This window comes from Xiphophorus hellerii, unplaced genomic scaffold, assembly GCF_003331165.1.
Source record: "Xiphophorus hellerii strain 12219 unplaced genomic scaffold, Xiphophorus_hellerii-4.1 PGA_scaffold_79__1_contigs__length_250000, whole genome shotgun sequence".
In the NCBI taxonomy this organism is placed as follows: Eukaryota; Metazoa; Chordata; class Actinopteri; order Cyprinodontiformes; family Poeciliidae; genus Xiphophorus; species Xiphophorus hellerii.
The window spans coordinates 215,804-242,320 of record NW_022587654.1 but is presented as its reverse complement, the minus strand read 5'-3'; the positions used below and the strand labels follow the sequence as shown (position 1 = coordinate 242,320).

At 38.0% G+C, this 26,517-nt stretch overlaps 1 protein-coding gene and 1 long non-coding RNA gene across 3 annotated transcripts; one reads left to right on the top strand and one right to left on the bottom strand.

Moving 5' to 3' along the window:
• Positions 1-3,056: 3,056 nt before the first annotated feature.
• On the bottom strand, positions 3,057-24,701 carry LOC116716693 (circumsporozoite protein-like). Of its 2 annotated transcripts, none has more exons than XM_032557517.1 (20): positions 24,433-24,700; positions 13,448-13,597; positions 13,233-13,358; positions 12,989-13,152; positions 12,793-12,880; positions 11,680-11,769; positions 11,023-11,043; positions 10,913-10,936; positions 9,114-9,176; positions 8,764-8,790; positions 8,586-8,699; positions 8,208-8,261; positions 8,062-8,124; positions 7,119-7,175; positions 6,557-6,691; positions 6,180-6,230; positions 6,034-6,096; positions 5,092-5,148; positions 4,543-4,677; positions 3,057-4,009 (listed from the first exon to the last, which is right to left on the bottom strand). In XM_032557517.1, the coding sequence occupies exons 1-20, from the start codon at positions 24,494-24,496 to the stop codon at positions 3,945-3,947; spliced, it is 1,611 nt and encodes a 536-aa protein (XP_032413408.1). In that variant the 5' UTR covers positions 24,497-24,700; the 3' UTR covers positions 3,057-3,944. The 2 variants fall into 2 exon arrangements, with proteins under 2 accessions (XP_032413408.1, XP_032413407.1); XM_032557516.1 differs by lacking the exons at positions 3,057-4,009; positions 10,913-10,936; positions 11,023-11,043; ... (3 more) ...; positions 13,233-13,358; positions 13,448-13,597 and adding exons at positions 4,096-4,218; positions 18,119-18,142; positions 18,230-18,250; ... (3 more) ...; positions 22,722-22,847; positions 22,937-23,086 and having other exon boundaries at positions 24,433-24,701.
• LOC116716697 (uncharacterized) lies at positions 12,266-21,653 on the top strand. The gene is made up of 2 exons (XR_004338588.1): positions 12,266-12,312; positions 21,523-21,653. It is a non-coding gene; the product is annotated as an uncharacterized LOC116716697 (long non-coding RNA).
• Positions 24,702-26,517: the final 1,816 nt, after the last annotated feature.

The following is a 26,517-nucleotide window of genomic DNA, read 5'->3' as shown; positions in this document are numbered from 1 at the left end:
CTTACCTGTAATTGATGCCACATTGTTCCAAAACAACCACAAATACATTAATGCACATTCACACACACCATGCGGTGGTGAGTTTTCCAATCTGTTGGCTTGTGTCTACCTTGATCCATGATTTTTGTTCATCTGCACCAGTTGCAGTTTTCTGGCCGATCTTTAAAAAAGCCTGATCTGTTGATTACGATTTTGGTCGATACCAATTTTTAAAATCTGAAATGTTGCTAAATATAGCAAGAAAGTCGCTGATTTGGCAACAGAGTTACCTTTAAACATGCAACATGAACTGGGAGGTAGATGAGATCTTGGAGGAAGATCAGCTTCACCTGTACACATCAGCCGATCACCAATTACTAAAAAATTTAGGAAATCATCCAATCGATAAATCGGTGCACCCCTACTTTCATACAACGGATGCAGGTGCATCTGAGGTGCGTTTAAAGTTTATATACAACCGATTCTATCTTATATAATGTTGCAGTTTAAATGAGGCGCTAAAGTCGCATAAAAACAAAAACAAACTCAAAAACAGCTTCTTCCCTAAAGCAATTAACACCCTGAACGCTCACATGCACTAATTATATGATGGTTATGTCTGTATGTGTATAGAAATTTAACTGATTAATATTGTAAATATCACCATATTTATGCTTATAATGTATATATTTCCTACATTGTTTGCACTGTTGGGCATGTGCACAGTGACAAACATTAAATTCATAGTTTAATAAATTTATTTTGGGGTGACTGAGGTTTGGGGGTTCCAAATTTCTTTCTAAATTTAATCTGAAGAGTTTTGTCAGGTAGGAACAGGCAAAAAACAGGATATTAAATATACCTACATGAAAAGTATGCAAAGAAATGACGCTTTAAGATTATTTTCTGGCAGCTACACGTTCATATGCAACAAAAACTGAAGGCAGATAGAAAATGGAGATAAATGTGCCCAAGGAAATATCAATCCATAAAAGGCACACAAACACAAAGAGACGCAAAACGACCATATAAAGATATGAATTCCCATCTTAAATGGATCCTGTAACCACAGAAAAGCCTCCAAAAACTCCAAATAGATAAAAACCTGCCACATAAAGACAAAACAAGGACCCAAAGTGATGCAAAATAAAAACAATAGAGGCTAAAATCAGCAGAGCCAGTCAGTGTTCGATGTGATGCGCCCAGGTAACATCCAACTCAAACACAGCAGGTAGCGTCTCTGACAGCTGAGGAGAAGATTTGCCCTCAACTCCCAAAAAGCAAGTCTGGACACTTTCATCAAGCTCAGACACATTCCTGCTAGGAAAGCTTCTCTTTGCATCCATGAAACTTATTAGAAAAGAAGCCCAACACATTCCTTTTAATAAGATTTCCTCAATATTTTAGCACCTTCCTCACAATTTCAATGCATTTGTAGGATTTCAATGATTAGTTGGCTAAAGTTTCCTAAAATCCTCTTACCTCCGTGCTGAGATTTTATCTGTGCCACCAGCAGCAGCACGCAGATGCAGGTCTGCCAGCTCGTAATCAACCACCTGCTGCGTCCAGACATCCTGAGTCCTTCACAGAAAAACCCCCAAATAAAATCCTCTCAGATGTTTGGAGGGTCACTTCTCATCTCAGCCGCAGGAAGCAGAGAAATAAACAGCAGAAAATCCTCCTGCTAACCAGCGCAGGGTCTGTGCGCCTTTACGCACAGCGCTGAGCAGGAGACACGCCGCTCTGAACGCTACACTTCCTGTGGAGGTTTTCAAATTAAAGGTTTTTCTAATCAAGAAAAACCTTGATCAGAAAGGGGTTTTTGTAATTTAAATTACTAAAGCAGAAGAAAAACGTTGCAATCTCTGCAAACTATGCATAAAATGTATGTAAAAACGCGTGTCAGCCTTTAGAGGTCTGATCAAACTCAACTGAAGGACACTTAAAGGGACGCTAGAGAAATTAGAGATATTTACTTTTGAAGTCAAACGTTTACAAAAACAAGATACAATTACTAACAAAAAAAGAAGAAATGACAAGAACAGTTTGAAAAATGAAAACTAAAATGCTGTCTAATAAAAAAAGAATTAATGTTGCGATGACATTTTTAAACTACACACAGAGATGTTTTAAATCATTTCTAGAACTTTTACACTTCTATAACTTTTTGGTCATTTTCACATGAAAATACACTTGATGACCATTAGATTTTAAAGTACTGAATATCCATCCATCCATTTTCTAACACCTTTGTCCCTTAGAGGGGTCGGGAGGTGCTGGTGTCTCTCCAGCTAACGTTCCTGGCGACAGGCGGGGTCACCTGGACAGGTCACCTGGACAGGTCGCCAGTCTGTCACAGGGCAACACAAAGACATACAGGACAAACAACCATGCACACACACACACACACACACACCTAGGGAGAATTTAGAGACCAGTTAACCTGACAGTCATGTTTTTGGACTGTGGGAGGAAGCCGGAGAACCCGGAGAGAACCGACCATGCAAACTCTATGGAGCAAGACCCCAGGAATCAAACCCAGGACCTTCTTGCTGCTAGGCAACAGTGCTGCCAACTGCACAGTAATATATAGTAAACTATTACTATAAAATAGTTGTTTTAAACTATTCTGTATTTTGCCAAATTATGGTGATCCTTGGGGTGATGATGATGTGACCCTTGAATATTGTTGCCCAGGGAACAGCTAAGTGTTAATCAGGCCCTGCTCATAAAATGACATAAAAATGAGCAAACAAAAAAATGAGCTCTTAACGAGGCAGAATATTGATGGATGGGGGGGAAAACAGGAAAGCAGGGTAGGTTTTCGCCTCCCTTTCATTTTGGATACGGTCTATATTTCATGTTTGCCTTTTATTGTGGAATTCATTAATATCATTAATAAGGAAATTTAAATATATCAATTTTTAGAGACTCAAAAGGCAACATATACCTGCTTTACCAGGATACAAACAGCTATCTTTTCATTTTGACTCGTTTAAAAGTCACAAGATTATCATCTAGAAGAAAAAGTATTTTGGTGGTAAATAAATAATTGTATTAACCAAACTGTACATCAATGAGTGTAAAATATATTTACAGTAAATGCTTTTATTTAATTCTAAAATTTTTTCCTACTAAAAACAGATTTCAGTGGTAACAAGAGGAATGCTGCCTTCTAGTGGGAACACAGTGAATTCAGCTCCAACACTGGGAAAACATCCAAATGAAAGGAGTTTATAAATAGATTTACATGTAAAAATATTTATATGTAGTTTTAAAGCATGTTTGATTGTCCCTTTAGTATCTTCAGCTATTGTTTATGATGGCACAGATGAATAATTAGAGTAAAACTCCATCAAAGGGAGTCGGACACATTCTGCAGGAATTTAAGTGCATCTCAGTTTTTTGCCATCATTTACAAATCTAAAGTAAAAAGCTAATTTAAACTAAAACGAACTAAAATCCAACCCAGCAGCACCACATTCTAGATCCTCAAACTGGTCTTGATTTCTCATGAAGTTGAGATCAGTGTTTTGGAATGAAAATGAGGAAAAATACACAGTGAAGGCAATTAAATAGATAAATGTACAGAACAACAAATCCAGATTCTGTACAACAATAAAAACCTCAAGAAAAGTTCAGATATGCTGAAGAAACACTGATATATCCAACTCATGGTCTAAAATAGTCCAAATCTGGAAGAGATAAAACTTTTAAAAATAAATCTCATAAGTTTTTGCTCTTGAACATGATGAGAGTCAGGCAGCGTTTGATCTCTTCTAAGTTCATCCCTCCAAATCTCAGACATACTATCCACCAGCTGGACCTTGTTGCTGTCACTGTCAGTCAGATGCAACATTTGAAATATTAGCTTGTTCAACAAACGCAGTCAAACAGCCGTAAGGAGCATCACATCCTCCCAGAGCGGACCAGGTCACAGCAGACGCACACAGAAGAAGAGAGTTTCAGCTTTCTGCAGAATCTGTGCCAGGCGTTACTGCACGTCTCGGATTCGGTGGTGATACAATCTCTGCAGAAAGATAGAAGAATTATTAACACATGTAAATGAGTGCAACACTATACTTTAACAAACAGATATAATAATAACAATAATAGATTAAAGTTAAAAAACCTATAAGCTGCTCTCTGCCTGTCAACGACTCAGACATTACAGAACATTATCACCTTGTTCAGGTTCAGTGTCAGCAGGTGGATCACAGGTCGAGTCTTTTGGCTTTTCTGATAAAATATGTTAACATTATATTAAAAAAATATAAGAACCACATAGAAATAATCTGACTTATCCATAAACTGTTCTGAACTCATTTTCTGTTGCTTTTATGCATCAATGGGGAGATGGCACAGCAAGAGTTAAATATCTGAGTTTCACCAGGTCATTTTGGTGGGCAGCATGTCTGGGTTGGTGATTGTTAGCATTAGCATAAACCATCTGAACTCCTCTGGACATAAAGACTTTATACTGAAGTGGATAAATTGACTTTTTCTCCACATGGTTATAAACTTTCTGCCTAAATAAAGTAACAAACAAAACAAACATCTCACCAGGTCCTTCAGCGGTCGGTTTGGTTTCGTCAGATTCGGAGCTCTGTCCTGGTTCTGCTTCGTTGTTACTGACTTGTTCTGTTGGTGGATCCAAAAGCTGCTGCTGCTGCTGCTGCTGCTGCTGCTCTGTCGAAACTGTTAGTGAAAGTGTTAGCTTCACTCTGATTAATAAAGATCTCAGGAATAAAAAATTATTTACCAACTGTATGATTTATATTGTTTATTCCTGTCAATAAGACACAAACTATGAGTGACACATCCGGACCATTTGTGGTTATATAATATCTGTGATAAATTTGCACCAAATGTTAAAATCTAAGAGCTTTTTCTCTTTCTCAAGCTGAGTTGTCTTTAGAATCGGCTGCTGGAAATGAAGTGGCTTCAGATCCAGTTTAAACTGGTTTATGCTTCATGCTCTGTGTCACAATCCTTTGTGTCTAGGATAGTTTTTCAATCAGTCTGTTTGTATTAAAATATGAAGAAATGATGGTTTACTCTAAACCTTTGCAGGTTACTCTGAGTGAAATAATCTTATCAAGTTTTACTCACCATCTTCATTCACTTTAGCTTCCCCATTGAGCTCTTCTTTACCCTCTGATTTATTCTCTGTAAAATTGGAAAAATAAATTATATTTGTTTTAATAAAACCAAAAACATGTAAAGCAGAGACATAAAAACATGACAATATTGTGAAAAAGTTGAATATTTTTATTCATTCATCTCAAAGTTAAACTCGTATATAAATATCCAGCTTCCAGTGAATAAAGGCCACTGGAGCCAATAAAAGATTTTAAAAAGTGTAAATATCCATGTTGTTAAATTTCCACACAGATACCAGCTCTTTGTGTTAAACCTGGGGTGTCCAAACTGCGGCCCCGGGGCCGTTGGTGGCCCTTGAACTGATGTTTTGTGGCCCCCAGGTCCATTTAAAATAAGATCTAAGTTTGTTTATCAAAGTTTTTTATTTTTAATCAGTGTAGAATTAATACTGATAATTTTCTTGCAATGAAAAATGTTAAGTACAACAAAAACTTTCATCTTTTCAGAAGCAAACTTTTATAATAAGCAGAATTATATTTAGTCAGAGAATTTTTCTGAAAAGTCGACTTCACTGTACCCGAATCAACTTTTATGTATTTTATTTAGTTTGACTAATATATCAAGCATTTTGAAAGGAAGAGACACAAAATCTTGACCTGAAAATAAGCTTGTTGAAAACTAGAAATATGCAAGTTTGTATTAAAAAAGGATTACTTCACTGGTTTAAACTGGCTTGAGCAAAAATATGGATTTATGATATTTTCAACAGTTAAGTTGGGCTTTTCTTAATTTTTTTTCAAAGAAATGGGAGCAAATTGTGTATTTTTGGGAACAAAATGTCTAAATATAAAGTGTAAAGTCTGTGTCAATGGCTGATTGGCTCCTTTAATTTATAACGACTGAAAAATCTAATTAATGTGATTTTTGCGCATTAATTTGAGTCTGACTCACCAGTTTGACTGCTGGGCTCTGGACTCCCAGCAGATGGGTCCAGATTGGATTCTTGACTGGACCCTGAAATATAAAAAATAACATTATGTGAAGGAAAAACATGAGTTTACAGATGTTAATACAGTAATTAAAGTTAATCTCCTCACCTTGTTCAGGTTCAGTGTCAGGAGGATCACAGGTTGAGTCTTTTGACTTTCCTGATAAAATATGTTAACATTATATCAAAAAAATATAAGAACCACATAGAAATAATTGGATTTATCCATAAACTGTGTTCTGAACTCATTTTCTGTTGCTTTTATGCATCAATGGGGAGATGGCACAGCAAGAGTTAAATATCTGAGTTTCTCCAGGTAATTTTGGTGGGCAGCATGTCTGGGTTGGTGATTGTTAGCATTAGCATAAACCATCTGAACTCCTCTGGACATAAAGACTTTATACTGAAGTGGATAAATTGACTTTTTTTCCACATGGTTATAAACCTTCTGCCTAAATAAAGTAACAAACAAAACAAACATCTCACCAGGTCCTTCAGCGGTCGGTTTGGTTTCCTCAGATGTGGAGATCTGTCCTGGTCCTGCTTGGTTGTTACTGACTTGTTCTGTATGTGAACCCTGCTGCAGCTGCTGCTGCTGCTGCTGCTGCTGCTCTGTCGAAACTGTTAGTGAAAGTGTTAGCTTCACTCTGATTAATAAAGATCTCAGGACATTCAAACAACAACAAAAAATTACTTACCAACTGTATGATTTATATTGTTTATTCCCGTCAATAAGACACAAACTATGAGTGACACATCCGGACCATATGTGGTTATATAATATCTGTGATAAATTTGCACCAAATGTTAAAATCTAAGAGCTTTTTCTCTTTCTCAAGCTGAGTTGTCTTTAGAATCGGCTGCTGGAAATGAAGTGGCTTCAGATCCAGTTTAAACTGGTTTATGCTTCATGCTCTGCATCACAATCCTTTGTGTCTAGGATAGTTTTTCAATCAGTCTGTTTGTATTAAAATATGAAGAAATGATGGTTTACTCTAAACCTTTGCAGGTTACTCTGAGTGAAATAATCTTATCAAGTTTTACTCACCATCTTCGTTCACTTTAGCTTCCCCATTGAGCTCTTCTTTACCCTCTGATTTATTCTCTGTAAAATTGGAAAAATAAATTATATTTGTTTTAATAAAACCAAAAACATGTAAAGCAGAGACATAAAAACATGACAATATTGTGAAAAAGTTGAATATTTTTATTCATTCATCTCAAAGTTAAACTCATATATAAATATCCAGCTTCCAGTGAATAAAGGCCACTGGAGCCAATAAAAGATTTTAAAAAGTGTAAATATCCATGTTGTTAAATTTCCACACAGATAACAGCTCTTTGTGTTAAACCTGGGGTGTCCAAACTGCGGCCCTGGGGCCATTTGTGGCCCTTGAACTGATGTTTTGTGGCCCCCAGGTCCATTTAAAAAAAGATCTAAATTTGTTTATCAAAGTTTTTTATTTTTAATCAGTGTAGAATCAATACTGATAATTTTCTTGCAATGAAAAATGTTTAGTACAACAAAAACTTTCATCTTTTCAAAAGCAAACTTTTATAATAAGCAGAATTATATTTAGTCAGAGAATTTTACTGAAAAGTCGACTTCACTGTACCCAAATCAACTTTTATGTATTTTATTTAGTTTGACTAATATATCAAGCATTTTGAAAGGAAGAGACACAAAATCTTGACCTGAAAATAAGCTTGTTGAAAACTAGAAATATGCAAGTTTGTATTAAAAAAGGATTACTTCACTGGTTTAAACTGGCTTGAGCAAAAATATGGATTTATGATATTTTCAACAGTTAAGTTGGGCTTTTCTTAATTTTTTTTTCAAAGAAATGGGAGCAAATTGTGTATTTTTGGGAACAAAATGTCTAAATATAAAGTGTAAAGTCTGTGTCAATGGCTGATTGGCTCCTTTAATTTATAACGACTGAAAAATCTAATTAATGTGATTTTTGCGCATTAATTTGAGTCTGACTCACCAGTTTGACTGCTGGGCTCTGGACTCCCAGCAGATGGGTCCAGATTGGATTCTTCACTGGACCCTGAAATATAAAAAATAACAATATGTGAATGAAAAACATGAGTTTACAGATATTAATACAGTAATTAAAGTTAATCTCCTCACCTTGTTCAGGTTCAGTGTCAGCAGGTGGATCACAGGTCGAGTCTTTTGACTTTCCTGATAAAATATGTTAACATTATATTAAAAAAATATAAGAACCACATAGAAATAATTTGACTTATCCATAAACTGTTCTGAACTCATTTTCTGTTGCTTTTATGCATCAATGGGGAGATGGCACAGCAAGAGTTAAATATCTGAGTTTCTCCAGGTCATTTTGGTGGGCAGCAAGTCTGGGTTGGTGATTGTTAGCATTAGCATAAACCATCTGAACTCCTCTGGACATAAAGACTTTATACTGAAGTGGATAAATTGACTTTTTTTCCACATGGTTATAAACTTTCTGCCTAAATAAAGTAACAAACAAAACAAACATCTCACCAGGTTCTTCAGCGGTCGGTTTGGTTTCCTCAGATGTGGAGATCTGTCCTGGTTCTGCTTGGTTGTCACTGACTTGTTCTGTTGGTGGATCCGGCTGCTGCTGCTCTATCGAAACTGTTAGTGAAAGTGTTAGCTTCACTCTGATTAATAAAGATCTCAGGAATAAAAAATTACTTACCAACTGTATGATTTATATTGTTTATTCCTGTCAATAAGACACAAACTATGAGTGACACATCCGGACCATATGTGGTTATATAATATCTGTGATAAATTTGCTCCAAATGTTAAAATCTAAGAGCTTTTTCTCTTTCTCAAGCTGAGTTGTCTTTAGAATCGGCTGCTGGAAATGAAGTGGCTTCAGATCCAGTTTAAACTGGTTTATGCTTCATGCTCTGCATCACAATCCTTTGTGTCTAGGATAGTTTTTCATTCAGTCTGCTTGTATTAAAATATGAAGAAATGATGGTTTACTCTAAACCTTTGCAGGTTACTCTGAGTGAAATAATCTTATCAAGTTTTACTCACCATCTTCGTTCACATTAACAGGCTGATATCCATTGAGCTCTACTTTATCCTTTGATTTATTCTCTGTAAAATTGGAAAAAGTAAATTATGTTTGTTTTAATAAACAAAACCAAAAACATGCAAAGCAGAGACATAAAAACATGACAATATTGTGCAAAAGTTGAATATTTTTGTTCATTCATCTCAAAGTGAAATGACTATGATGCTTCTTCAGTCACAGTGAAAGGATAATTATTTTGATAACATCTGCAGAACAAAGCTGAGTTTGTATTTACACCTTTTGATTAATAAGATTACACACTCAACTGAGGTTTCTGATGAGATTACTGTCAACTGATGAGAAAATAACATTTAGTATAGTTAACAAATTATTTAAAGTTTGAAAATCTTAGAAAACCAGCTGATAATTGAATTAAAATATTAATTTGTTTCAATAATTCAGTTAATCTCATTCTATAGATTTAATTTTACTAGAGTTTATTATTAAATACTTTGTGACCCCAGAAAAAAATCAGCTAAAAATAAGTAATAACTATGTATTAAAAATGAGTTTAATAAATAAATGTATTCCTACTTAAAAGCATGTCTACATGTTTCACAGATTATTGTCAGGGCTCCTTTTACATCATATCTGAAAAGATGGCTCTGGATCACTAAACATCAACTCATTCGTTTCTCAATTCCTGAAAGTTTTTCCTTCCACTAAACATTCCATCGCTATGCTTGGATAAATTTCTATGAACAGCCAATTTCTTTAAAAACAAGCAAAAGGAGAAAAACAGTATCATAATGTCATTATGTCAAGTATTGACATCATAAGCTGTCAGTACTTGGTCAGGGCTCCTTTTGCTTTAATTACTGCATCATATCTTAAAAATTGCCTTTGAAAAACTAAACGTCAATCATTGTTAAACTCTCTAAAACGTATTTTAGTTTCTCAATTCCTGTCATTTCTGCTACTTTTGCACCTTTTCCAACCAGTTTTTCCTGCCACTCAACTTTCCATTACTGTGCTTGGAAAAGCCTGTTTCTTCGTGGTTTAGTGTTAACATCACCTGGTGTCCAGTCAACAGTCTTAACCATGACTGTGTCCTGCTGGATTCAGACTTACCTGTTCCACGTGAAACATTATCTTGATCGGTTAGAGATTAAGATCTCTTCTTAAATGTTATTAAGAAGTTTTATTATCTTCTTAATAATGTTTATTAAGAAGATAATAAATGTTATGGAGTGATGATAGTAGGACCAGTGGAGCTGTTCTCCATTTATTCTGCCTTTTACATTCTGGTATAAACCTCCTGGGATTGCCCAGATATTTAACTATTCAGGAAGGAAATGACTTGAGATGATGCTAAAAATATTGAAGCAGTCAGGAAGTGAAAGCCTGAACACAAGTGAGTCTTCCAGATAAATTAGTTGTGGCTTAAGGAAAACAAGGTAAATGTTGTGGAGAAGCCTTCACAGCACAGAACATTAAAATATTAAAAAGGTAAATAAAAGAAATTTGCCTACTCTTTATTTATTACATTGAAATAAGTTTGGTAATCCTAGCTGATATATAACAGGAATTATTTGGTCTGATTTATTGTCAGGCAGTGAGAAAAACATGGTTCTGTTTATAGACTAAATAAATATCTGGCTTTAACTGTACAAATCCAATAAAATACATTGAAGGTTGAAGCAGTGAAGTGACAAAATATTTAAAAAAAACAACATTTTTCCATATTTACTCATTACTTCCAGCTGAAATTGTGCTAAACCATCAAGATTAGATAGATGTTAGAAAACGTTTAACTTACTCTTTGAAACATACTTAAAAGGCCCTGTATTAAAGAGAAATACATTTATTAGATTTCACAATCAGTCATATGTGCATTATGCATCATTTAGAACAGATTTAATAACTTACACATTGTCCTCACTCTGGGAACTGAAATTGTAATGGAAAACAGTCATTAGTGTTAAATATTTAATGTTTGCCATTTAGTTCAGGCTTAAAGACATTTTTATAAGCAACATAATTCCACTGTCATTTCTAGGTTCAATGTAAACAAACCAAAACCTGCTGGTTGATAGTTGAATAAAGTGAAACAGATAAACACAAACTCTTTTTACAACAGGAAGTTCATCAGTGATGCCCACAGATCAGCAACACAACAACTTCTAGCGCTATCTATGATCTTTCAGCAGATTTAGCTGTTCGTAACGCTCCTGTGAATTAGCTTTTCAGGAAGTGTGTTTAATTATCTGTTGTGCAGTTTCACTGTTTAGTGTGAGGAAATGTCTTTATCAGTTGTGCTTTTTCTCTAGGACAAAGAGAAACATATTTTTGATTCCTCTGTAAGCCTGGAACATGTAGAAATTAACAATAAAGTTGATGTTGACTTCTATTATGACAGATTTATCCCAGAACCTCCAAGAAACTTTCCCTCCTGATGACTGATTAACTAAAAACACTCTGCTGCCAAATATTTCCTTGTTTTTGTTCAAAGGGAGGAATAAATGTAACATGATGAGACAATATATTAATACAGAACAGTAACTTGAATGTTTAATGCATTCTTACCTTTTTTGTACATCACAAAGGCAACAACCACAACCGCAATCAAGAGGATACCAAGAACCACCGGAACAGCCACCGCTGCTACATTAGACTCTGAAATAAAAAAGAATTAATTATTAAAACTAAATCATTCAGGGTTCACCAGAAACACAGACCATCACCTTCTTATTGTTAATGTGGTATGAAATGGCACTATGTGCCTGGAAAGGTCAGAGTTCATAACTTAACAATAAACAAAAACTGATTTAAAATGTCCTCTACCAAAGAGGTCAAAGGTCAGAACAACTTCTGGAAAACCCTCTAAAGTGTTTGAATTAAGATTCAGTAACTTTAAAGACTCATCGTAACTTATCACAAACTCTTGATGCCAGTTATGGTAAACTCAATGTTTACACTCAAACGTGAAAATGGCAGCAAACCGATATGCAATTATACAACCATACATCTTTGAATAGCAGAAGTGGAGCCTCCTGCACAACAAACAAGAATGCAGCAAGTGGTTTCCGGATGGTAAACATGATGGGGCTCAGATTGGGTTTCTAGGTAATGGGCGGAACTCTGTTGGAGTTGCTAGGTAACAGGCGGAACTCTGTTGGAGTTGCTAGGTAACAGGCGGAACTCTGTTGGGGTTGCTAGGTAAAGGACAATGCCTGCTAATTTGTGATGTTACATTAGAAGATTTTTGAAACGGTTAATTTTCCCATAATACAGCTGGGTGATTTTTATAAGCACGTGGGCTGTTTTTAGAATCAGTTGAGACCCAAATTGAAGCACAAAAATGTGCAAAAGGTGAATTTTGCTTCCTTTAACAGAGTCAAGTTGGTTTGGATAAGTTTATTACCTTGATCACAGGGTTGTGGTGATATTAAAATTTATCAAGATATTGAATATTTTGACTCTACTTCTCATTTCAAATCTGCTGTTGGATTTATTCAGGTTATGTTGAAGTTGTTCTATGATTTGAATAATTTAAATCTGTTGGGGGAAAATACTTTTTCAAAGCACTGCATCGCAAAAACTCCCAATTAATCACAGTGAAGTTTGTGGACTGATGTCAAAAGGTGAATAAGAACATTTTGGCAAGAGAAAGGATGGACAGAAATATTTGTAGCTCACCTTTGCTAATAGGGTTAGAGAACTCGTCACTGGCCGAGTTGCTAACAGGGTTTCCCAGCACACAGAAGAAGGAGGGCTCCTCGTTTTTCTAGGATGCAAATGGAGAATAGTTCTTAACCACCTAAATAAATCACGGTTTCATCCTGAGTTCTTACAAGGTTCCTACGAAGAGGTTCGGCTCCATCTTAAAACATACCGTTGTTAAGCTCAGCTCCTTCTCGTTGGACAACTCTGTGTCTCCTGTTTTCCATTTATATGTGATGGGTCCAAACTCAGAGGAGATGTTGGCCTCACAGGTGAGTTTACAGACGGTCTCCTCAGTATTCCAGGCCATGGACACTGTGGGTTTTGGGACCGGTTCTGACAGGAACACCAACAGATTCCAATCAATTGGATTCACATCAAACCCAACAAACCTGAGTCAAACCTGAAGAACTCACTGATAACTTTAAGTTCCATTGTGCCACCAACCACGCTGTTAATCTCAGGTGTGTATTTGCCGCTGTCCTCTAGAATCAGATTTGTGATGGTGAAACTTCCAGTTGTTTTGTCCAAATTACATCGACCTGGAGGGAAAATACAAATAAAGACATCATGCATGAATGAATCTGAAGGAGTTTACAACACTTTATGGCTCAATCACAAGTGAACTTACCTTGAAAGGTTCTGTAGCAAGTAATTTCGGATCCGAACCACTCCAAGGCGAGGTCCGCTTGGTGCTTCCAGGTTACACTAGTGAGGGGACCAGACTTATGACCTGAATCCAGGACAACTGAGCCACCAACTTTTTTATACATCGGAACAGCTGTGAATGAAAAACAAAAAAATGTTTTACTTCTGAGCAGCTTTAAAATGTTGATCCCTTTCTATCATCCCTGCTTTCAAGATCTAATCTACTTTTGTTTTTTCTTTTCACTTATAAACTGAGCTAATCTGTAAATATTATCAATAACAAGCTGATAAATTAACACTCAATCTGCTACCATACAAAACCGTTTTTACTTCTTATTCTTTAAAAAGTTGCAGTCAACTATAAATCACTACATCAAATTCACTCAAATGAAATATTACATCATATTTTGTCTAACAAGCTTTGAAAAAGCTCAATTTTTTATTTAGTTTGTAGATCAATTGCTGAAAAGGTTGAGTTGAACAGATTTACTGACTCAATCTTCAAATAAACATTCCAGTTTGAAATAGGTACAAAATAATCATATACTACTCATTAGAGCCTTACCGGCTATGATGAGTTCATTCGGCATACGTATTGGTTTTTTAAGAACCTTCCTGAAATTTAAAAAGTGTTATTGTCCCCCTAACTTTATTCACACTATTTTTAACTTCACCAATTTGAACTGAAAACAGTCAAAATACTTTCTGAAAGTTTGTAAAACCAAACACATTTCATATCTAAAATGAAATAAACATACTGTAACTTACTAAAATTATACAAGAGAGAAATTATTGTTTGGAAATATTCTAACATATATTGTTTTACATTCATCTTTCTGTTCAGAATTAGTTTGTTTTTTTAATAAACTACAAAGTTTAACATATTTGAATTGTTAGGTTAGTAATCACTGCTTTTAACGTTTTTAACACAATCATAAATTATGGTTTGTAATGTTAATCAAACCATACATTAAAAGAATACTGTTCTAGTAATGCAAATAACAAAAACACACATTTAACAGTTTTTCAACATTATATTTAAGGTCAGACTTCAGTTTGTTACCGTATAAATTTAAGATGCTTAAATTTGCTAAAATTATATCCACAATACAAATTTAAATAAAGGTAAAATGGATGAACCAGAAGTGAAATCTAGCAGGGCTGCTGTCTTTCAATAACCCGGAAATACTCAAAAAGTAAAAAAAACAATAGGCTATATATAAAACATAGTAAATTGTAGCATTTCGACGCCGATATTTCACGTTTTCCGTGATTTAAATTGAAGTAACTCTGTAAATCAGTCATATATTTCTGATAATTGCTTTTTTTTGAACCCTTTAAAAAGCGTTTTTAGGTTATTAACAAAAATGCCATTAAAAGTCGCGTATTTACACATTTACAAGGCGCTGTGCTTAAGAAACAGAAAAAGAACCAAATAAAACAAGATATTTAATGTTTTTACTCACCAAAGACACTTTGTAACATGAGAAGGACAACGGAAAATACCCGGAAAACAAACATGATCGTAAAGCGAAAAATACCGAGACCAAAAACACAACTTCGACTAATAACACTGATAATGAGCGTCGGCAGCAGATGTGAACTGTTTAAGTTAAGTTTAGAGAGAAATAATTAAGTTAAAAAGGAAAAATGACCGACTCGAACAGAACCGAGTCATTTATGAGCCTCGCCCAAAGAAAGAATGAAAGCGAAACTATGAAAAATTATGACGCAGTAGAAAAGGTGAAGGTGAACTTCGGCGATTTATTCAACAGATTTCTGGAGATGTTTAAGTAAAATAATAAAAAATACTAATTAATCTCAGATTAGCAAATTAATATTTTAGAAAATACATTTTAAAAATCTGACACATTCATCACACAGAGTGATATAACTCAGTGGTTTATTTTTGTTACGTTTGATGATCTTGGTTTGACCCAAGTTCAAAAAGACAATTACATATATGAACTTTCAGGATTATGTCTGGTGTTTATTACATCTTCTTCATTTGAAATTAGCATTAGAGAAGACAAAGCTTGTGTATGAATAAGAGGTCTCACTTTGACATAAATTGTAGGTTTGTGTCTGGTAGAATTCTGGTTAGAACTTGTTCTTCATTCAACTTACTTGTTGTTAGAGTGAAATGAAATTTTACCCAAGTAAGAGTACATAATACTATTACTCATTTAAAAATAAAAAGCAGTACAGCACCAGAACTGTTTATAGTGGGGATGGTGTGCGGCTGACCTCAACTTGGGATGTTGTGGGCCGGTGGGCAGAATACTTCGAAGACCTCCTCAATCCCACCAACATGCCTTCCATTGAGGAAGCTGAGCCTGGGGACTCTGGGTTGGGCTCTTCAATCTCTGGGACGAGGTCGCCGAGGTGGTTGAGAAGCTTCTCGGTGGCAAGGCCCCGGGTTAGATGAGATCCGCTCGGAGTTCCTTAAGGCTCTGGATGTTGCAGGGTTGTGTTGGCTGACGTGACTCTGCAATATCGCATGGACATCGGGGGCAGTTCCCCTGGATTGGCAGAGTGGGGTGGTGGTCCCCCTGTTCAAAAAGGGGGACCGGAGGGTGTGCTCTAATTATAGAGGGATCACACTCTTAAGCCTCCCTGGCAAAGTCTATTCAGGGGTCCTGGAGAGGAGGGTCCGTCGGATAGTCGAACCTTGGATTCAGGAAGAGCAGTGTGGTTTTTGTCCTGGTCGTGGAACACTGGACCAGCTCTACACCCTCGGCAGGGTCCTGGAGGGTGTATGGGAGTTCGCCCAACCAGTCTACATGTGTTTTGTGAACTTGGAGAAGGCGTTCAACCGTGTCCCTCGGGGAGCTCTGTGGGGGGTTCTCCGGGAGTATGGGGTACCGGGCCCTTTGATACGGGCTGTCAGGTCCCTGTATCAGAGTGTCAGAGTCTGGACCTCATTGCCGGCAGTAAGTCGGGCTCGTTTCCGGGGAGGGTTGGACTCCGCCAGGGCTGCCCTTTATCACCGATTCTGTTCATTATTTTTATGGACAGAATTTCTAGGCGCAGCCAAGGTGTTGAGGGGATCCGATTTGGTGGCCTTAGGATCTCATCTCTGCTTTTTGCGGATGATGTGGTCCTTTTGGCTTCATCGGGTCGTGATCTGCAGCTCTCGCTGGAGGGGTTCGCAGCCGAGTGTGAAGCGGCCGGGATGAGGATCAGTGCCTCCAAATCTGAGGCCATGGTCTTGAGCCGGAAAAGGGTAGAGTGCCTTCTCCGGGTCAGGGGGGTGTCCTGCCCCAAGTGGAGGAGTTCAAGTATCTCGGGATCTTGTTCACAAATGAGGGAAAAAGGGTCCCATCCCTTCTGAAACTGCTACCCCGCGACCCGACCCCGGATAAAGTGGAAGAAAATGGATATATGGATGGATAGATTTTCACAGATTCTTGGTTTGTAACAGTCTCTCTCAAGCTGGCGCCCTCTAATGGTCCACAATGTACTGCATGTAATCGATCAATTGTTTGTGACTCAGTATCCTGATAATGCTCTCCTCACATGTCAACAGTTGTTCTTTTTATTTGGTTTAAATAAAAATTGTAGAATAAATACAACTGATAGAAACAGGTGGATATTTTATATTTAATGGTGCAGAAGAGAATTTTTGTTTCTACCTAAGAAACTCAAGGCTATTTCTCTTTTGCTATGCTTCTAAATTAAAATGTTAAGGCGCAGAATATTTTTAGTAAAAAAAAAAAAAACTTCTTTTTTTATTTTTATGTTTTCTATCGTTAGAAAAATGGGATTCTACACTTTCAGAATTTGTAAATAACTCAAAACATCATTGTGAGGACAGTAATTGTTTTAAAACAACACCAATCTTCTCATTTGACTAATATTTTCATTTCAGATTGTATATGTTATTAAATGAGCTAAGCGGTGCTCCTGAAAAAAAAGAGAAATACTGGAGTAATGTCTCATCCTCATTTATCAAAAGAAACCAAAACATACAGACTGTGCGGCTGTGCAAAAGGACAATATTGTAGAAAAAGTTCAATATTTCTGGTTATTCATCTCAAAGTTATACTCATATATAAATATCCAGCTACCAGTGAAAAAAGGCCACAATAGACAAAAAAATATTTTAAAAAGTTCAAATATCATGTTCTAGACTAATATATTGTCCAGATATTTAACTATTCAGGAAGGAAATGACTTGAGATGATGCTAAAAATATTGAAGCAGTCAGGAAGTGAAAGCCTGAACACAAGTGAGTCTTCCAGATAAATTAGTTGTGGCTTAAGGAAAACAAGGTACATGTTGTGGAGAAGCCTTCACAGCACAGAACATTAAAATATTAAAAAGGTAAATAAAAGAAATTTGCCTACTCTTTATTTATTACATTGAAATAAGTTTGGTAATCCTAGCTGATATATAACAGGAATTATTTGGTCTGATTTATTGTCAGGCAGTGAGAAAAACATGGTTCTGCTTCTGTTTATAGACTAAATAAATATCTGGCTTTAACTGTGCAAATCCAATAAAATACATTGAAGGTTGAAGCAGTGAAGTGACAAAATATTAAAAAAACAACATTTTTCCATATTTACTCATTACTTCCAGCTGAAATTGTGCTAAACCATCAAGATTAGATAGATGTGAAAAATAAACTGTTAGAAAACTTTTAACTTACTCCTTGAAAAACACCTACGAAGACCTGTTTTAAAGAGAAATACATTTATTAGATTTTCACAATCAGTCATATGTGCATTATGCATCATTTAGAACAGATTTAATAACTTACTCATTGCCTTCGCTCTGATAACTGAAATTGTAATGGAAAACAGTCATTAGTGTTAAATATTTAATTTTTGCCATTTAGTTCAGGCTTAAAGACATTTTTATAAGCAACATAATTCCACTGTCATTTCTAGGTTCAATGTAAACAAACCAAAACCTGCTGGTTGATAGTTGAATAAAGTGAAACAGATAAACACAAACTCTTTTTACAACAGGAAGTTCATCAGTGATGCCCACAGATCAGCAACACAACAACTTCTAGCGCTATCTATGATCTTTCAACAGATTTAGCTGTTCGTAACGCTCCTGTGAATTAGCTTTTCAGGAAGTGTGTTTAATTATCTGTTGTGCAGTTTCACTGTTTAGTGAGAGGAAATGCCTTTATCAGTTGTGCTTTCTCTCTAGGACAAAGAGAAACATATTTTTGATTCCTCTGTAAGCCTGGAACATGTAGAAATTAACAATAAAGTTGATGTTGACTTCTATTATGACAGATTTATCCCAGAACCTCCAAGAAACTTTCAATCCTGATGACTGATTAACTAAAAACACTCTGCTGCCAAATATTTCCTTGTTTTTGTTCAAAGGGAGGAATAAATGTAACATGATGAGACAATATATTAATACAGAACAGTAACTTGAATGTTTAATGCATTCTTACCTTTTCTGAACATCACAAGGGCAGCAATAAACCCAATCAAGAGGATACCAAGAATAACCAGGATAGTCACCAATGCAATATTAGACTCTGAAATAAAAAAGAATTAATTATTAAAACTAAATCATTCAGAGTTCACCAGAAACACAGACCATCACCTTCTTATTGTCAATGTGGTATAAATGGCACTATGTGCCTGGAAAGGTCAGAGTTCATAACTTAACAATAAACAAAAACTGATTTAAAATGACAAGTCGACTTCGAACACGTCCCGGGGGAGGTGGGGGACATGGAGTCTGAGTGGACCGTGTTCCGTGCCTCCATTGTCGAGGCGGCCGATCGGAGCTGTGGCCGCAAGGTTGTCGGTGCCTGTCGCGGCGGCAACCCTCGAACCCGCTGGTGGACACCTTCGGTGAGGGATGCCGTCAGGCTGAAGAAGGAGTCCTATCGGGCCTTTTTGGCCTGTGGGACTCCGGAAGCAGCTGATGGGTACCGGCGGGCGAAGCGGCATGCGGCTCGGGCGGTTGCTGAGGCAAAAACTCGGGCGTGGGAGGAGTTTGGAGAGGCCATGGAGAAAGACTTCCGTACGGCTTCGAGGCGATTCTGGTCCACCATCCGGCGTCTCAGGGGGGGGAAGCGGTGCAGCACCAACACTGTTTATAGTGGGGATGGTGTGCTGCTGACCTCTACTCGGGACGTTGTGGGCCGGTGGGCAGAGTACTTCGAAGACCTCCTCAATCCCACCAACATGCCTTCCACTGAGGAAGCGGAGCCTGGGGACTCTGGGTTGGGCTCTCCAATCTCTGGGGGCGAGGTCGCCGAGGTGGTTAAAAAGCTCCTCGGTGGCAAGGCCCCGGGGGTGGATGAGATCCGCCCGGAGTTCCTTAAGGCTCTGGATGTTGTAGGGTTGTGTTGGTTGACGCGACTCTGCAATGTCGCATGGACATCGGGGGCAGTTCCCCTGGATTGGCAGACTGGGGTGGTGGTCCCCCTGTTCAAAAAGGGGGACCGGAGGGTGTGCTCCAATTATAGAGGGGTCACACTCTTAAGCCTCCCTGGCAAGGTCTATTCAGGGGTCCTGGAGAGGAGGGTCCGTCGGATAGTCGAACCTCGGATTCAGGAAGAGCAGTGTGGTTTTCGTCCTGGTCGTGGAGCGCTGGACCAGCTCTACACCCTCGGCAGGGTCCTGGAGGGTGCATGGGAGTTCGCCCAACCAGTCTACATGTGTTTTGTGGACCTGGAGAAGGCGTTCGACCGTGTCCCTCGGGGAGCCCTGTGGGGGGTTCTCCGGGAGTATGGGGTACCGGGACCTTTGATACGGGCTGTCAGGTCCCTGTATGACCGGTGTCAGAGTCTGGTCCGCATTGCCGGCAGTAAGTCGGGCTCGTTTCCGGTGAGAGTTGGACTCCGCCAGGGCTGCCCTTTGTCACCGATTCTGTTCATCACTTTCATGGACAGAATTTCTAGGCGCAGCCAAGGTGTTGAGGGGATCCGATTTGGTGGCCTTAGGATCTCATCTCTGCTTTTCGCAGACGATGTGGTCCTTTTGGCTTCATCAGATCGTGATCTGCAGCTCTCGCTGGAGCGGTTCGCAGCCGAGTGTGAAGCGGCCGGGATGGGGATCAGTGCCTCCAAATCCGAGGCCATTTTTTTGAGCCGGAAAAGGGTAGAGTGCCTTCTCCGGGTCAGGGGGGGTGTCCTGCCCCAAGTGGAGGAGTTTAAGTATCTCGGGATCTTGTTCACGAATGGGGGAAGAAGGGAGCGGGAGATCGACAGGCGGATTGGCGCAGCGTCTGCTGTCAAGCGGGCGCTGTACCGGTCCGTCGTGGTGAAGAGAGAGCTGAGCCAAAAAGCGAAGCTCTCGATTTACCGGTCGATCTACGTTCCCACCCTCATCTATGGTCATGAGCTTTGGGTCATGACCGAAAGAACGAGATCGCGGATACAAGCGGCCGAAATGGGTTTTCTCCGTAGGGTGGCTGGGCTCTCCCTTAGAGATAGGGTGAGAAGCTCAGTCATCCGGGAGGGACTCAGAGTAGAGCCGCTGCTCCTTCACATCGAGAAGAGCCAGTTGAGGTGGCTCGGGCATCTGGTCAGGATGCCTCCTGGACGCCTCCCTGGTGAGGTGTTCCGGGCATGTCCCACCGGGAGGAGGCCCCGGGGAAGACCCAGGACACGCTGGAGGGACTATGTCTCTCGGCTGGCCTGGGAACGCCTCGGGATTCCCCCGGAGGAGCTAGAAGAAGTGGCTGGGGAGAGGGAAGTCTGGGCCTCCCTTCTGAAGCTGCTACCCCCGCGACCCGACCTCGGATAAGCGGAAGAAGATGGATGGATGGATGATTTAAAATGTCCTCTACCAAAGAGGTCAAAGGTCAGAACAGCTTCTGGAAAACCCTCTAAAGTGTTTGAATTAAGATTCAGTAACTTTAAAGACTCGTCGTCACTTATCACAAACTCTTGATGCCAGTTATGGTAAACTCAATGTTTACACTCAAACGTGAAAATGGCAGCAAACCGATACGCAATTATACAACCATACATCTTTGAATAGCAGAAGTGGAGCCTCCTGCACAACAAACAAGAATGCAGCAAGTGGTTTCTGGATGGTAAACATGATGGGGCTCAGTTTGGGTTTCTAGGTAACAGGCGGAACTCTGTTGGGGTTGCTGGGTAACAGGCGGAACTCTGTTGGGGTTGCTAGGTAACAGGCGGAACTCTGTTGGGGTTTCTAGGTAACAGGCGGAACTCTGTTGGGGTTGCTAGGTAACAGGCGGAACTCTGTTGGGGTTGCTGGGTAACAGGCGGAACTCTGTTGGGGTTGCTAGGTAACAGGCGGAACTCTGTTGGGGTTTCTAGGTAACAGGCGGAACTCTGTTGGGGTTGCTAGGTAACAGGCGGAACTCTGTTGGGGTTGCTAGGTAAAGGACAATGCCTGCTAATTGGTGATGTTACATTAGAAGGTTTTTGAAATGGCTAATTTTCCCATAATACAGCTGGGTGATTTTTATAAGCACTTGGGCTGTTTTTAGAATCAGTTGAGACCCAAATTGAAGCACAAAAATGTGCAAAAGGTGAATTTTGCTCCCTTTAACAGAGTCAAGTTGGTTTGGATAAGTTTATTACCTTGATCACAGGGTTGTGGTGATATTAAAATTTATCAAGATATTGAATATTTTGACTCTACTTCTCATTTCAAATCTGCTGTTGGATTTATTCAGGTTATGTTGAAGTTGTTCTATGATTTGAGTAATTTAAATCTGTTGGGGGAAAATACTTTTTCAAAGCACTGCATCGCAAAAAATCCCAAGTAATCACAGTGAAGTTTGTGGACTGATGTCAAAAGGTGAATAAGAACATTTTGGCAAGAGAAAGGATGGACAGAAATATTTGTAGCTCACCTTTGCTAATAGGGTTAGAGACCTCGTCACTGGCTGAGTCGCTAACAGGGTTTTCCAGCACACAGAGGAAGGAGGGCTCCTCGTTTTTCTAAGATGCAAATGGAGAATAGTTCTTAACCACCTAAATAAATCATGGTTTCATCCTGAGTTCTTACAAGGTTCCTACGAAGAGGTTCGGCTCCATCTTAAAACATACCGCTGTTAAGCTCAGCTCCTTCTTGTTGGACAACTCTGTGTCTCCTGTTTTCCATTTATATGTGATGGATCCAAACTCAGAGGAGATGTTGGCGTTACAGGTGAGATTACAGACGGTCTTCTCAGTATTGCAGGCCGTGGACACTTTGGGTTTTGGGACCGGTTCTGACAGGAACACCAACAGATTCCAATCAATTGGATTCACATCAAACCCAACAAACCTGAGTCAAACCTGAAGAACTCACTGATAACTGTAAGTTCCATCGTGCCACCAACCACGCTGTTAATCTCAGGTGTGTATTTGCCGCTGTCCTCTAGAATCAGATTTGTGATGGTGAAACTTCCAGTTGTTTTGTCCAAATTACATCGACCTGGAGGGAAAATACAAATAAAGACATCATGCATGAATGAATCTGAAGGAGTTTACAACAATTTATGGCTCAATCACAAGTGAACTTACCTTGAAAGGTTCTGTAGCAAGTAATTTCGGATCCGAACCACTCCAAGGCGAGGTCCGCTTGGTGCTTCCAGGTTACACTATTGAGGGTACCAGACTTATGACCTGAATCCAGGACAACTGAGCCACCAACTTTTTCATACATCGGATCAGCTGTGAATGAAAAACAAAAAAATGTTTTACTTCTGAGTAGCTTTAAAATGTTGATCCCTTTCTATCATCCCTGCTTTCAAGATCTAATCTACTTTTGTTTTTTCTTTTCACTTATAAACTAAGCTAATCTGTAAATATGATCAATAACAAGCTGATAAATTAACACTCAATCTGCTACCATACAAAACAGTTTTTACTTCTTATTCTTTAAAAAGTTGCAGTCAACTATAAATCACTACATCAGATTCACTCAAATGAAAATATTACATCATATTTTGTCTAACAAGCTTTGAAAAAGCTCAAATTTTTTATTTAGTTTGTAGATCAATTGCTGAAAAGGTTGAGTTGAACAGATTTACTGACTCAATCTTCAAATAATAAGTGTCACCCACCAGATGTAGTACATTCCAGTTTGAAATAGGTACAAAATAATCATATACTACTCATTAGAGCCTTACCGGCTATGATGAGTTCATTCGGCATACGTATTGGTTTTTTAAGAACCTTCCTGAAATTTAAAAAGTGTTATTGTCCCCCTAACTTTATTCACACTATTTCTAACTTCACCAATTTGAACTGAAAACAGACAAAATACTTTCTGAAAGTTTGTAAAACCAAACACATTTCATATCTAAAATGAAATAAACATACTGTAACTTACTAAAATTATACAAGAGAGAAATTATTGTTTGGAAATATTCTAACATATATTGTTTTACATTCATCTTTCTGTTCAGAATTAGTTTGTTTTTTTAATAAACTACAAAGTTTAACATATTTGAATTGTTAGGTTAGTAATCACTACTTTTAACGTTTTTAACACAATCATAAATTATGGTTTGTAATGTTAATCAAACCATACATTAAAAGAATACTGTTCTAGTAATGCAAATAACAAAAACACACATTTAACAGTTTTTCAACATTATATTTAAGATCAGACTTCAGTTTGTTACCATATAAATTTAAGATGTTTAAATTTGCTAAAATTATATCCACAATACCTATTTAAATAAAGGTAAAATGGATGAACCAGAACTGAAATCTAGCAGGGCTGCTGTCTCCCCCTGTTTCAACAACCCGGAAATACTCAAAAAGGTGAAAAAATAGTAAATTGTAGCATTTCGACGCCGATATTTCACGTTTTCCGTGATTTAAATTGAAGTAACTCTGTAAATCAGTCATATATTTCTGATAATTGCTTTTTTTTGAACCCTTTAAAAAGCGTTTTTAGGTTATTAACAAAAATGCCATTAAAAGTCGCGTAATTACACATTTACACGGCGCTGTGCTTAAGAAACAGAAAAATAACCAAATAAAACAAGATATTTAATGTTTTTACTCACCAAAGACACATTGTAACATGAAACAGACGAGAAGGACAATGGAAAATACCCGGAAAACAAACATGATCGTAAAGCGAAAAATACCGAGACCAAAAACACAACTTCGACTAATAACACTGATAATGAGCGTCGGCAGCAGATGTGAACTGTTTAAGTTAAGTTTAGAGAGAAATAATTAAGTTAAAAAGGAAAAATGACCGACTCGAACAGAACCGAGTCATTTATGAGCCTCGCCCAAAGAAAGAATGAAAGCGAAACTATGAAAAATTATGGCGCAGTAGAAAAGGTGAAGGTGAACTTCGGCGATTTATTCAACAGATTTCTGGAGATGTTTAAGTAAAATAGTAACAAATACAAATTAATCTCAGATTAGCAAATTAATATTTTAGAAAATACATTTTAATCACACGGAGTGATATAACTCAGTGGTTTATTTTTGTTAAGTTTGATGACAGACCATGAAAATCAGAGTCGACATCTTTAAAAAAAATTAAGATAAACAAAATCAAAAATTTAAAAACTTTTCTCTGCATTAAAAGTCGAAATTAAAACCTCTTAAAATGTGCAATATGAACTTATCTGTACACCTTAACTTGGCTTCAGAGCATCAAAAAAAAGAACCTGGACTGAAACAAACTGGTACTTATAAGAAAAACAATCCTTGTTATCCCAATTTTTAACCCATCCAATTTGTTTAATATAATTAAGTCACATGTTTCAGTGTCTGTAATATTTTCAACAAATTTTGTGATTTTTTTCTAAAAATAAGTGACATAAACAAAATATTTGAGATGATTATAACATTTATGTAGTCATTAAAAAGATTCTGTATTCATAAGGCCTTTTTAAACATTCAATATTTTTGTTTTCTAGCTTTTTGACCAAATGGCTTCCCGTACATTTGCTCGTCTTTAAATCAAACTTCCATAAATTCAGGACTAGATGTTGATTTTATCACACTGAACCTCATTAAAGTTTATTCTTTGATGAACAATTGAGTTAAGGGTTAATAAAAAACTTGTCATCAAGCAGCGACACGATCACCAGCGTACAAGGGTTGTTTATTAGTAACCATGACAACGTAACAGAACCTTACTTGCGCGCACGCGCAAGTAAGGTAACCTCACTTCTCTTACCTAGAAGCAGCATAAATACGTAATATATCTTAAAGTCTAAAATGAAAAAATAAAAATAATACAAATAAAATAATTACAAAAGAACACATTTAGGTAGAAGAAACTTTATAACAATACTGCAAGCAGGTCAGGTTTGACCCAAGTTCAAAAAGACAATTACATATATGAACTTTCAGGATTATGTCTGGTGTTTATTACATCTTCTTCATTTGAAATTAGCATTAGAGAAGACAAAGCTTGTGTATGAATAAGAGGTCTCACTTTGACATAAATTGTAGGTTTGTGTCTGGTAGAATTCTGGTTAGAACTTGTTCTTCATTCAACTTACTTGTTGTTAGAGTGAAATGAAATTTTACCCAAGTAAGAGTACATAATACTATTACTCATTTAAAAATAAAAAGCAGTACAGCACCAGAACTGTTTATAGTGGGGATGGTGTGCTGCTGACCTCTACTCGGGACGTTGTGGGCCGGTGGGCAGAGTACTTCAAAGACCTCCTCAATCCCACCAACATGCCTTCCATTGAGGAAGCTGAGCCTGGGGACTCTGGGTTGGGCTCTCCAATCTCTGGGGACGAGGTTGCCAAGGTGGTTAAAAAGCTCCTCGGTGGCAAGGCTCCGGGGGTGGATGAGATCCGCCCGAAGTTCCTTAAGGCTCTGGATGTTGTAGGGTTGTGTTGGCTGACGCGACTCTGCAATATCGCATGGACATTGGGGGCAGTCCCCCTGGATTGGCAGAGTGGGGTGGTGGTCCCCCTGTTCAAAAAGGGGGACCGGAGGGTGTGCTCCAATTATAGAGGGGTCACACTCTTAAGGCTCCCTGGCAAAGTCTATTCAGGGGTCCTGGAGAGGAGGGTCCGTCGGATAGTCAAACCTTGGATTCAGGAAGAGCAGTGTGGTTTTTGTCCTGGTCGTGGAACACTGGACCAGCTCTACACCCTCGGCAGGGT